The sequence below is a fragment of the Carettochelys insculpta genome, chromosome 1 (assembly GCF_033958435.1).
Source record: "Carettochelys insculpta isolate YL-2023 chromosome 1, ASM3395843v1, whole genome shotgun sequence".
Classification (NCBI taxonomy): Eukaryota; Metazoa; Chordata; order Testudines; family Carettochelyidae; genus Carettochelys; species Carettochelys insculpta.
The window spans coordinates 307,736,378-307,750,156 of NC_134137.1; the positions used below are offsets into that span (position 1 = coordinate 307,736,378).

A 13,779-nucleotide genomic window follows, 5' to 3' on the forward strand; every position below is an offset into this window, starting at 1 on the left:
AACTAATGATTTATAAATCAAACACTGAATAAGTATACACTTATTTAAAACTAACATCAAAAGGTTGCATAGCTGCTACTAACACAGTAAATACAATACAGTTCCAAAATAACTTTCTGTAAAGAGGTCTACATGCTCTTTACAACCAAAATATTTAAGAACATGCTTAACTAGAAGCATGTGAGTAATCCTACTCGTCAATTGGATTTAAAATTAGAATATGCTTAAATGCCTTGCTTAATTTGGACCAAAGTGATTAATAATACAAGACCAAACCTTGCTAGAAAGTAAGATGGAAAATAGTGTCCTTGCAGACAAGGCTAAATTTGACTGATCCACAGATTATTGCACATCTTAATCTCTTGTATAGATTATCAAAATGACAATGTTTGAATATGTCTGTGTAAGAAGACTCTATCCCCGCTCACCTGTTAGGCAAATTACAACATAAGATATTTTCCTCTAGACAAAGCTCTTCCTCTAAATTGATGCTTTTTTGGCAGATTACTTGCCTCAGAGGCTCACAGCAACCCTCAGTTTAGACACCATCTTGCTGTTTGGTGAGCTACACTCATCATTGGCCAGCATAGAAAACACAGAGGAGTCCATATTCCATGGTCTCTGCTGCCTCTCCAAATGCTCTGCTGCCTTTCCAGGACAAACCCCTCCACCCTCCCACCAGTATCAGTGCTACTATGCTAGACAGGAGATGGGAGAATGTTGGGAGCCCAGGCCCGTCTTCTACTTTGGGTTCCAGCCCAGAGATCCTACGAAAACAGCTGCCTGCAATGTCGTAACTCCTTAACAGTGATGATTCCTTGAGCCACTTCCCCACAGATGTCTCCAGCACTCTCTTTACTGTAGGCTCTTTCTTCCAGTACCTGCTTATGCTTGCTCCTCTCAGAATCTCCACAGCTGCTTTTCTCATCCACTCCTCAGACAACAGTGAGCCAACAAAAGAGAAGTCTTTTTAGAACCAGTCTCAGCTGGTTCTTCATTGACTCTAGGTGTCCCAACTGGCCTGGCTTCTTGAGACTGTAAGATTCTTAATTGGCTTCAGGTGTTTTAATTGGCCTGATTGCCCTGATTGATTGTACCAGGTTCCTGTTGCTTCCTGATTACCTTTGCTAGTTTAATCTGGGAATAAGGACCTATGTAATTTATGGCTAATATATTTTCCTTCTATTACTCTTTGGTAGCCCTCTGGCCTGACATTGTCACAGTACATGCACAAAAACACTACGACAATTTTAAGGACTATTGGTTAAAACATGATTTTCTAACATAGTTCAAACATTTTACGATTTTTTGTTAATATCAAATTGTTAACATGACTCAGCTAAATATCTATTTGAGATGGGCCTCAACTGCTCGACAAAAGATCTATTAAGTCACTTGTGATAGAGCTCCCACTTCACCTCTGTGGAGGTGCTGCACTTCCTCTTAGTGGTGGACTAGGGTAGTCTTCTCTCCACTCAGAATCTCCCAACTCTGGGCTTACTGTCGACTCCAGTTCCTCCTGGCATCCTTGGCAAGGCAGGGTGAGGGGAGCCTCTTAGTCTTTGGTAGCCCACCCTACTCCACCAAATCCCAGCTCAGGACTGTAGCAGTGGTACAGAATCCTGCCATTGGGCCTGTAGAGATTGCACTCAAACACCCAAACTGTAGTTCTGCAATGCAATGAGAATACTGTCTGATTTCCCTGGGCTTCTTCCTACCCGTCTGTAAGACTTTCTTACTCATACATTCTCAGTCTTCTGAGGATGCTTAGCAACTGGCAGTCTTAGCAGCTCCTCAATTTATTTGGTAGCTGGCAGTTCACCTCCCTCAGGGTCCTTTGCCAGTGGCAGAGGTTGACACAGCTGTCTCCAGTGCAGAGGTCAGCAGCAAGGCAGATGCATCCAACTTCTACATGGGCTCCACTGAACTAGAGGCCCCAGTTTTTATGCATCCTGTTCCACTCCTCCACTCCTGACATGGGAGGTGGGCCCTGTATGGTGCTGCATACCAGAGGATGGAGAAAATTCTTCCCTGTCAGTTTCAGTGGGAGCCCATTCTGCTATGCTACAGACATTGAAACAACTCTCTACCTTTGAGCCAACTCTCTGTTTCAGGCATTTAGAAATTATTCCACAGACTACAGAGTACTTACAATGTAAAACCTCTCCTAGTGCAGAAGTTCCTTCCTTTGTTAGACAGCGTAAGATTTACCAACAAATCTCACAAAATTAAAACTACTGACAAGATACTATAATGTGGGGCCTTTATTGATTAGTACCTCTTTTTGGCAACATGGGGAGCTACACAAGCAGACACTATCCCCCTTATTAGTCTCTGTTATCTTCAAGATAATGGGGAATTGGAAGTTCCTATGGCTCTACTGGCAGCTAAACTACCATAGGTTTTCTAGGTTTAGAGTGTTCTTCAAAGACCTTGGTTGGAGTAGGTAGGGGAAGCCAAGATCCACCCATTCTATTGGGTTCCAGCTCAGGTTCTCTGTACGCAACAGCCACAATCAATCCATCACAGTTCCTGGCCATGCCTTGAACTACGTCTTCTCTGTATGCTTCCCCAATTTCTCACTCTTTGGAGTATTGCTTCTCAGGAGGTTTCTCACTTCTAAAGGGATCCTCTTTCTGGAAATTACTTTCTCCTCAGGAGTTCCTCTTTTGAGGTCCTTAACCTTTCATCATGCTTAGGTGCCTCCCTAAGTAATTAATGGTGAGTAACAGTAACTCCTGTTACTTAGTGAGTTAACTACTCCCAGGTGAGTGTGAGCTACCTCTTTCTTCCCTGTAGAGCCTACCAGAGGGTCAGCCCACCCCTGACAGGCTCGATTAATCAGAGTTCATGGGGCTTTAGATGTTTGAATTAACCAAGTGATAAATCAGTTCCCTGATTTCAAATAGTAAACTACTGATGTGTTCGGATTCCAAATTCTATTTTGAGGAATAAATATTAATACTGTCTTAATTTTAAAATGTTTTAAAAATAACTTACCCTGGTACATAGTTGCACACAAAATGTGCTGCATCTTTCATTCCTGCAACAACACGACAAAAAACAACAGCACAGCCTACCTTATGAGAAGTGTCCCAAACAACCTAGAAGAAATAAGATTCTTTTTACAAACTAAATCTTAAACTGTGCTCAGAAGGGCCTGTTCTAATAGCTATGAGAATCGCAATTTTCAGGAGAGTTTGTCAATTTATTTGCTTTATACAGCTGCCTATGCTAGTACCCAGAAAAATAAAAATTACATATTTGTTGCTGGAGTTCTACAAGAGGAGCTTTTGCACATTCACACTTGTTGGATCAAGGAATGTGTACCAGAAGTTCCTAGAATCTTCTACACAGACATCACTCACTCTCTGTTTCCCCCTCCCCTCATGTAGGGGTCCCACAGTAAAAAAAGTGGAGGAGTGGTCCAAATACTCCTCAATTCCTTGCACTAATTTTATGAGTTCTTAATCTGAGGCTCTAGGAAGGTGTGTTAGATGTGTAAATGTACACGAGCTCATCTTGACAAATTTCCATTCCAGGTAAATAAATACTACTTCTTCAAATGGCCTCTGCACATTTTCACTAATGAGATTTTAGTGAGTAATACAACCACTGGAAATATGGATTGAGGCATTGCTGGCAAAAAGGACAGCAGAACTACCAAAACAAGCATTATTGTTGGATCCCAGGTCAAGAGGGTATTAGAAGGGATAGCACCTCTCACTCTCCTAAATGAATACACAGCTGATAAAAAAGCTATCTAATGCATATACAGAATGTTTTATAACATCCTTGTCTTCATCATAAAAATGTGCAATGTGAGGGAATGCTATGGAAACTGACTTGTTATCTCCAATGAGCTGAACACATGCTAGGTCATAAATATTGTGATTTATAGTTTAAGTCATGTGGCCAGTCTTTGAGTTGCGAGGAGCTGATTTCATCCCATAATATGGGGAATCTGCGGCTAGGTTTGTTGTGTGGGGGGACTGCCAGGACTGGATTAAGAGTACCAGATCCCAACCACACATCTTTGCTTGAACACCAATCTTCCCTCTGAGTGGATCAGTGTTAAGCACTGGAACAAATACCACACTTAAGGGGAAGTTCTATTATTAACCCAGGCAAAGCAAAGAACAGCAGGGGATACACAGACTCCTTTGCTACTGATGCAGCACATAGACACACAGAGCCAGCCAGCAAGACACATACTCATTGTCTGCTCTTCACCAATAAATACCTTCTCCCCCACTCCCCAAATTTTTTGTGTACTTTGATGCAGGCATGCATTGAGGGTGAGTCTTGCTGCATGGTCTGAGTTATCCTGTTGGCTTCACATTACAATTCCTATTTTGTAAGCCCTAGTGCAGCAGCTGGCTCTTCTCCAAGCTGTTCCTAGTTCAGACTCTGCATTTTGGCGGTGTCTCCATCTCTGCTCCAGCTCAGAGTTGTTCCTTCTGTTCTCTTATTTTCTTTTTAAAATTTCTCTGGCTTGTTGCATGCACTCCATTTCTCCAACTGGCTTCTCATTGGGTCAAAGCCTCCTAGGTGATATGTAGTTAATTCTGTGTCCTGGTTTTGAATTACACTCCTTCCAGCCAATCAGGTTTGTGCAGAGTAGTGGAAGGAGGAAAGGGGGAAAAAAAGGAAGGGAAAAAAAAATGGCTCTATCCAGACCCGCAAGTTGGTTCCAGATAGATAACTTAAAGACCTCTGGATATTCAATTGTGGTGCCTACTTCCCTGGATGTGAATGAATATTGAAGAAATAGGCTAGTGACCTGAAAGCAATCAAAATCGGACACCTTTTTAGACATCTGTTGGAGTGATGATGCAATGAGACTGCATTTTCCATATCAAATATTGCATATGGAGGGCTAGCTGAGGTTCTGCAGAAATGCTTCCATTACAGCTAGCTGGAATTGGGGATGAAAGCAGGAAATCAAGAAATGCTTCTATTACAATGAGCTGGAAGGGGGGACAGGCCCTGCTGGTGTCTATGTAAATAGTTTGTTCATGTTTTGCTTAGATTTGTTAGCTACTCAGCAGATGGAGTAGTATTTTGTTCATTGTAATCCACTTAATTCATGACCAAATACCAGTTATATGTGTATTTAATGCAGGGATAAAATATGTTTACCAATGTTTGTAATTTTGTGGGAATATAGAAAAGATTGTGCTAAATTGTTCTAAAAGAAAGGGCTTATGGTTAGAAGAAAGAATCTTGCTAAGCAGGGCTTAACTTTCCGAGGTCTATGAGAAAGGGGGGATGAAGGAAAGTTATTCTTGTCAGGAGGCTTTGTACCCTCTCTTGCCTGGACAGGTGTAACCCATTTCCTTCACACTGTTCAAAAAACAGAGATAAACAGGTATCATTAAGAGTTTATTATTTTCTGTCCTGCGTGATAAGAGTTGGAATCACTGGGAGCTGAAAGCATTTGAGACTGATGGGCGGAAGTCAGAGCCAAGAGATAGATGGCAATGGATGGCAACTGACAGCCAGCAGGGTGGTGGCAGAAAGAGGTGATGAGAGGGCAGCGGTGGCTTGACAAGCAGCCAGCTGGGAAGCAGGGGAGAGGTGCAATGAACAACCAGCAAGGCAATGGCGAAGAGCAAGTGAGCTGGAAGATAGCAAGTCACAAGTGGAGTAAGGTGCATCCCTGAACTCTCGAGTCTGCACTGACCAAGAGCAGCCCCTGTGAATGGGGTGCAGAGAAGGGTTGAGCACGTGAAGGGGACATTTAGACTGCTGAACTTAAGAAGCTGTGAAAGAACACTGCACAGCCTACTTGGGTTGGGACTTTTACTTGTGGTTTATGTTTATAAAATGTTGTTTGTGGTGTTATCCCAATTAATTCCAGGTTATTTCCCTTACTTTTATTAAAAGCTTATTTTTGACACTCAGACTCCATGCTTGTGAATGGGGAAGCATTGCCCCTCTGTAGCCAGACAAAATCTCCCCACTACAGACCAGCTTTTGCCTCCCCTCTAAGGTGCCTCAGAGCACACAGGGCACTGAACAGCAGTTAAAAAGCAGTCTTTGATGCCTTCCTAAAGGGGCCCAGATGTGACCCTGAGGAACTGAAAACACAGATAGAGGGCTAGCAGGCTAACCGTTAACGAAGGGCCTCAGAGAACTGCCCTTGGCTGGCATTAATGGAGTGATGCACCCACACAGTTATCCCAGAAGATAAATCTCCGCCCCTGTAAAAGAATGTCCTGTACTCCCAAATTCTTTATCTCCTGTCTGACAAGTGCAAATTAAGTAAGAATTGCCCTTGTAAAAACTGGTGTCACAAAAGACAGACCAGTACGTTCTGGCACCATAGATAAGAAAGAGAATATGTGACCCGGGGGTATAAAGATGGGCCCAGCAGCACAATGATTCTGAGTGCATCTTTACCGACTACCTGCTGGTTGGGTCAGGTGATTGTCTCTCGAGGTCCACAACTGGGAACGCCCAACCTCATATTCGTCTTTCCGCGGAACTGAGTGACCGATCCTGGCTTGGCTACGCTGGTATCAAGAGACGCAAGGAGGGTAAGATGTACCCACATTAAGGTCTCCTTTTGGTGTACAAAGTTAAAAAATTAGAGTTCTATAGACAGATGTCGTTGTATTAAGATGTCGTTGTATTGGATTGTAACGTAACCTGTTAACACCTGTACTCTGCTAGCATATAAGAAGCAGACAATAGCCTTTTGTAACCGCACGCTTATAACTGTAGCTTAATAAACTTGTAACTAGTTAAGATCTAAGTCTGACTGCTGTTACTCTTTGTCACTGCAACACAGCCGAAACAATCAAAAGAACTTTAACCATTTGGTTACCACAGCCTGACCATAGGTGAGAGTGCTAGGAGCCCAGCGCTCTCGCAGTTAAAGACTCAGATGGTAACAATGGCATAGTTGGTACCTCACCGCACATTACCCAGCCACCGGCTAACACCCTCGGAGCACACAGGAGCAATGTGTGAATTTCCCAGGTTACTGGGTGGGGGCTTGAGCCAGTTCTGAATTGCATGGATGGACAGGAAAAGATGATTACCTACCTTTTGTAACTGTTCTCTCAGAGGTGTTCCTTGTGTCCATTCCGATAGGTGTGCATGTGCACTGCATGCACAATCATGAGAAAGTTTTCCTATTGGGTCTGCTGTGGAGTCCCTATAGCGGCACTGGTATGGAGGTTCATACATGCAACTGCTGAACCGCTACCTGCTCAGTTCCTCCTTGCTGGGTCATATTGACAGAGGGGAGGTGGGTGGGATTTGAAATGCACATGAGTAACACCCCTTGAAGAACAACATTTATGAAGGATCGGTAACTGTCTTTTCTTCTTCAAGTGATTGCCCATGTCCATTCTGAAAGATGACTCCCAAGCAGTGCTCCTGGAGAAGGGGCTGGAGTTCACCTGAAGGTGGCATTGTCCTGGGAGTCCCTTTAGATCAGAGGGCCCCAATCCAAAAATATTCCCCACCATTGGCATGAATAAAGACAATGTTGAAACCTTCTGTTTTGGACACAATATTTTATTTTATTTAAAATGGAGTTTGGTAAACTAACATGATAAAGTTAAAACACTTAATATGTTTAATTATGTTGATCAATAATATTTCCTGTCTTACCAATTATATATGCTCCAGTATGTTATAACTCCAGTAGAATAATATAAATAATATGGTATGTCAAGTGTTTAGAGATAAACAAAGGCATTTTATCATCATGGGTGGTTGGCTAGTGGTCCACTAAAGGTATGTGTTGAGGTGGGGTAGGCCATGGGCCAAAAAGCTTGAGAACCACTGACATAGACCCAAGAAAATACAGAGAAGTAAGTACATCCCCCAGCACTATTGCTACCCTCCTTAGCATACAGTGCAATGATGGGAGCTGTACAAGTGTGCAAATGGAACACTGAAAGAATGCAGTATATGACTCACTCGTTATAATAGCTATTTTCCACTGACTAGTAATTGTCTCCCCAGTTCTAATTCTTAGGATTGTACTATGAGCTGTGTAGAATGTTTTAGCAATGAAAATTGTTACCTGAGTATAATGACCACATATTTCAGTACATTCATTAGTCTGAAAAGTGTAGTGCTGGACTTCATCTTTCCAACGTTTGATGGCTTCAGCAACACCAAATAAACTGTAATGTCCAGTCCATATATTTTCTCCAACATGTTCATAATGAGGGTGAGACATAAATTTTTCCTTTAAATATGGACTATGTTCAAAAAGGCATCTTTTTGCCCATGCCCTGGCAGTCCGTGCTAAAGCGGCATCCCAAGTCTGCAAAATAGTAAAGTTGAAGATGCTGGGCAGAGAGTTGAATTACAATGGCATTTGGATCCATCAAACAAAATAAAATAGAAAATTAATACCTATAAATTGAAATTGACTAAAATAGTTTATAAAGGCTTTAAAACGATAAAATACAGCTATTTTGTTCCCTTTCTGTCATTCAGTCAAACACTCCAAAATCCTCCTTTTAACTTAAAAGTAAACTGATTCACTTCACAAGTTGAATAGTAACAGAGGTAGCTGTGTTAGTCTGTATTCTAACAAAAGAAACAGCAGTCATAGCACTTTAAAGACTAACAGAATGATTTATTAGGTGACTGCTATAGGTAATGAGAAGTGGTGTTACCTATAGCCCCCAGCTCAAAACCCTGCAACGCATCATTAAAAACCTACAGCCTGTTCTAGATTATGACACTACACTCCAGAAGGCCCTAGGTAACAGGCCTGTACTCTCCTATACACAACCCTCCTAACCTAAGAGATTCTTACTAGGAATCACAAGCTACACTGCAGTAAGACTAATTCTGGAACTTCTCCTTGCAACAAACCACGTTGCCAACTTTGTCCACATATTTACTCTGGTGATACCATCTCTGGACCTAACCATGACAATTATAGGATCAGGGGCTCATTCTCATGTGCCTCAGTCTATATTATATATGTCAGTATGTGTCAGCAATGCCCCTCTACAATGTATATTGGACAAACCAGGCAAACACTTCGCCAAAGAATGAATGGAAACAGAGCAGACAGAAATGTCAACACATATAAGCCGGTCAGTGAGCATTTCAATGGTGTGGGCCATTCTGTTAAAAACCTGGGAATGTGCATCCTACAACAAAGAGACTTTAAAAAACAGATTACATAGGGATATTTGTGAACTGGGCTTCATATTCAAATTCAACACATTAACACTTGGTATGAACAAAGACAGCAATTATCTCATGCATTACAAGGACTTCTTCCCTTCCTCTGATGTTCACAATGATCTCAGGCAAGACACATCAGGCAACATCCCCCACCTCCATTCTTCAGTTCATGTATTTGATTTGTCAGTTTTTATTGCATTTTTTTTGGACCTCTGTAGTATATATCTGGGTCTGGACTGGAAATTCTATAGATCTGAAGAAATGTGTCTATCCCACAAAAGCTCATCACCTAATAAATAATTCTGTTAGTCTTTAAAGTGCTACCTGACTGCTGTTTTGTTTTGATTCACTCACGGGAGACAAGGTGGCAGATTATTGAATGAACTTCTGTAGCTGGAAGAGACAAGCTTTGAAGTCTACCTAAAGCTGCTTGTACGGTCTGGAAAAGGAACTCAGAGGGTATGTTTCCACCATCTGCAACTGCTCAATGAACACCACTGACAACCTTAGTATATGTAGCTATACATATCTCATAGAACTGGAAGGGATCCAGAGATGTCACTGAGTCCAATCCCCTGCCCTCATGGCAGGACCAAGCAGCATCCCTCACAGATTTTTTTAAAAAAATCTATTTGCTCCAGACCCCAAATGACCCTCCGAAGGATTGCATTCACAACCCTGGGTTTACAAAACCGACGCTCAAACCACTGAGCTATCCTTCCCCCAAGCTTGAATTAATTCTTGCTATATGCCACAGCAATTGATTCTCCAAGGAATCATGTTTCTTCTTGCAGCTCTCCCACCCACAGGGTTTGAGGAACACGTGCCTCCTCGTGCCTCTCACCTGTCACCCCTGGCGGGAGACCATTGACTTATTCTAAGCAATTTATTCTACCTTGCACCTAGCTGTGATGTGCTGAATACATTTCCTACAGCTGAAGTAAAGCTCTGTGTAAGCTCAAGAACTTGCCTCTCACCAACAGAAGTTTGTTCAATAAAAGCTATTACCTATCCCACCTTGTCTCTAATACATGGAACCTACCTGGCTACAATAACACTGTATTTTGATCCCTAAACATTTCTCACTAGTCAAGATGCTTGAGTTTTTTTTTCATTCCTATTGTTCTCTGTGATGATGGATTTACCTCGGCCGCGTCTACACTAAACTGGAAGGTCGACGGCTGCTATGCAATTTTTGGTACACCAATTGTGTATCAAAAATCAACTCTGCAGCTTTCAACTTCTGTGCCTGTCTTAACAGCAGAAGGTCGATGGGAGCACTCCTCCCGTCAACATTCCTTAATACCATGCCACTCAAAACAAGTTCCGGGGTCAACACTGACCCTGGAATGCACCGGTTTGCACCTGCGCGAAACAGCACCCCAGAAGATTGAACGTGTTTGATCTCACATGGCAAGTGTAGACCCTAGTTTCTATTTCACTGACTATAGAGGTTCCCAGGCAGCCTGTGCTGTGAGGAAGGCAAGAAACTCCTCATCTACGGAATGGTGCGGGTCCAGAGTATGCATATGTGCAGGAGGGATGCCTCCTCCTCTGATGCCAGGGACCATCAAAGACTACAATCCACATGTTGCCCTGCGGCACCTCCAAGTGATAGCTTGAATTTCACTCTTTTAAGATTTCTCTTATCAAGTTTCGTTGATTGCCATTAAATAAGATGTGTATTTACACACTGAAATTATTAAAATAATTATAAATTCAGCACTTTGTCACGCTGAACACTGATAAGTGTAATATGTGGAACTGATCTTGACAAGAGGATGCATCTTGCACTGCAGTAAAGGAAAAAGCAGTCATGTAGCACATTAAAGACTAACAAAATAATTTATTAGGGGATGAGCTTTTGTGGGACAGACCCATTTCTTCAGATCAACCTGGAAGCTCATCCTCTAATACATTATTTTGTTCGTCTTTAAAGTGCTACATTACTGCTTTTTTGTTTTGATGGAATACAGACTAACACTGCTATCTCTCTGTCACTGTGCAGTAAAGAATTACATGGCTCCTTTTAAATATCTGGTTCATCAAGAAAGATTCTCTGTACACTTTAAATTAAACACGGCTACGGCGCAGGGGGAAATCCTGTTAACTCCTGAAACCATACGGTTTACTCATGTAATGAAAAGCTTAAACTGGGCAGCAACTTTGCAAAGCTCAAGGCTGAAGCTTCCTACAGTGGAAAGGTTAAAACATGATTTGGTTCTGTCCAGAGGATTTAATGGCAGTGTAAATGGATCCCCCACCTGTTGAATTTACATTGTAGGTGAAGCCTTTTTGCCCAATTTGTAAAACAGGAGCAATTATACTTCCTCTTTTCCATTATAAAATGCTTTTGAAGTACCAACCATTCAAGTGCCAAGTATTTTATGAATGCAGTATTTTTATTTTTCATTTCTGGCACTTAGGTTGGTTCATGGTTGATCTTCCATAGGGTCTATAGGACAGCACCTCCTCCAATCAGCCCCTCACAAATCCACAATGGGCCAGCGCCCCTGTAACCAACCCCCTCACCTTCCCAATGGGAGCGCATCCCCTCTACCCAATCCCTTCAATGTCCCCAGTCATCCCCTCCAACGAGCCCCTCCAGTATCACCAGTGGGAAAGCCCCCATCCAGCCAGCCCCCTCCAACCAACCACTCCAGTATCACCAATGGGAGAGCTCCCATCCAACCAGCCCCCTCCTACCTACTAACCAACCACTCCAGTATCACCAATGGGACAGCCCCCATCCAACCAGCCCCCTCCTACCAACCAACCACTTCAGTATCACCAATGGGACAGCCCCCTCCAAACAACCACTCCAGTATCACCAATGGAACAGCCCCCATCCGACCAGCCCCCTCCAACCAACAGCTCCAATATCACCAATGGGACAGCCACCATCCAACCAGCCCCCATAACATCTGCAATGAGACAGTTCCCTCCAACCAACCGCTCCAATATCACCAGTGGGACATCCCCCTCCAACCAGCCCCCCAGTCTCCCCAAAGGGATAGCCCTCCACCTAACCAACCTCTCCAACATCCCAAATGGCACAGACGCCCGCCAGCCACCCCTCCCCTAATACTCCACCGGCAGAGTCCACCCCAACCAGCCCCTCCAATATCACCAATGGGACAGCCCTCATCCAACCAGCTCCCGCAGCATCTGCAATGGGACATCCCCCTCCAACCAACCTCTCCAATTTCCCCAATGGTACAGCTCCCCGCCAGCCAGCCCCACCCCTAATACTCCATAGGCAGAGTAGCCCTTCAGCCAGCCCCGCCGGGACAGCCCGTCCAACCAACCTCTACAATACCCCAACGGGACAACGGCCACTCCGACCAACCACCCCGACCCCCCCCCACCCGTTCCTAATGGGACTGGGCCCCTCCCTTCAGGCACCGCTACTGCGGTCTCCCATGAGGGTGCAGGCCGCCCAGTGCTCCCTCCCCTGATGCTCAGTCAGGCGGCTCCTGCCTACCATGTACCGCATGTTGGCCGCAGTGGGCTGGACGGCGGAGCGGTGCTTGTTGTGCTCGCCCACGCAGGCCGCTATGAAGGTCCGGTTGGTGATGGTCGGCAGGACCGGCCTGGCCCGCCGGCGCTGTGAGCGGCCCACACCCGCCAGCGCTCCCAGCCCCAGCAGGGCCAGCAGCCAGAGCCGCATGGCGCCGCCGCCCGAGCCAGGTTGAGGTGGCGGGTTGCCTCGGACGGCGCGCGCCCCCAACGGCTCCCGGCCCAGCTCGCGCTGCGACTCCAACAGTCACAGGAACTCTCCCGAGGGGAGTCCGAGCCCGCTCGCATTCAGCCCCTCCCCGCCCCGCGCTCCCCGCGCTGTCTGCCGCCCTCAACGCACCCGTCCGCGCTCCCAGCGCTGTTTGTGCCCTTTCCCTGCACCCCCACAGCTCTGTCTGTGCAACCCCACAACACTCATTCCCAGCATAGGCCCCGGCTACAGGCAGTCGCCTAAGTCCTCACCGCCTCCGCCATAGACAGTTCTCCTCCCCAGCAAAAGTCCTGCGGGAGCACTAACTGCGCCCCCTTCCCTCTCGCCAGCGTCTCGCTACTGCGCCCGGACTCCTGCTGCTTCCCTGGGACTGGTCTGCTGCACTCCCTGGAGACGTCCCTCCCCTGCTCCCCAAACCTGCCAGCGCTGTTTCTCATCTCTTCCACGGCGCGTGTCCCATGGCTAACCAGACAGCAAGCCGGTCCATTAACGACAGCCCCTGCCTACGGGAAAGGGCCTTTGGCGTTGCTAAGCCCTGGGGATACTGTGCCCGAGCTGCATCTATAACGCAATGCTTCTGTTTCCTCCCGTAGCGCGAGCGCTCACCGGCGAGGTGCTCCTGGCTCCCCTGCGTGGCTCCCAACAGCAGCGTTGCGGCGCTGGGTTGGCGTGCGCTGCACCATGTGCTGTTCCTGTGCGGCGTGTCTGGGGCCTGTAGAGCACTGACATGACTGGCTCCGAGCGGGGCTCTGCGGTGGGAGCTGGAGCTCCCTGTCTCTCTGCTCCCAGGACGGGCCGGGGGCGGGGGGACTCCCCGCAGCGTGAGGGTCAGTCTGCGAGTGCGCCGCTGGCCGAAGCAGGGCGGATCCCGCCGCTAG

At 45.5% G+C, this 13,779-nt stretch overlaps 2 protein-coding genes across 2 annotated transcripts in view; both read right to left on the reverse strand.

The window, feature by feature from the left end:
• LOC142022623 (glioma pathogenesis-related protein 1-like) overlaps positions 1–12,910 on the reverse strand; it is a 35,876-nt gene extending 22,966 nt beyond the window's left edge. Inside the window, exons 1-3 of the mRNA XM_075012672.1 lie at positions 12,656–12,910; positions 8,045–8,290; positions 3,001–3,104 (exon numbers count right to left, since the gene is read on the reverse strand). Coding sequence (XP_074868773.1) covers positions 3,001–3,104; positions 8,045–8,290; positions 12,656–12,841 — 536 coding nt within the window. The 5' untranslated portion in view covers positions 12,842–12,910. The remainder of the gene's footprint in view (positions 1–3,000; positions 3,105–8,044; positions 8,291–12,655) is intronic.
• LOC142022615 (glioma pathogenesis-related protein 1-like) overlaps positions 1–13,699 on the reverse strand; it is a 60,620-nt gene extending 46,921 nt beyond the window's left edge. The window contains exon 1 of the mRNA XM_075012661.1: positions 13,508–13,699. Within this exon, the coding sequence (XP_074868762.1) occupies positions 13,508–13,630 (123 nt within the window). The 5' untranslated portion in view covers positions 13,631–13,699. The remainder of the gene's footprint in view (positions 1–13,507) is intronic.
• Between the last annotated feature and the right edge of the window lie 80 nt (positions 13,700–13,779).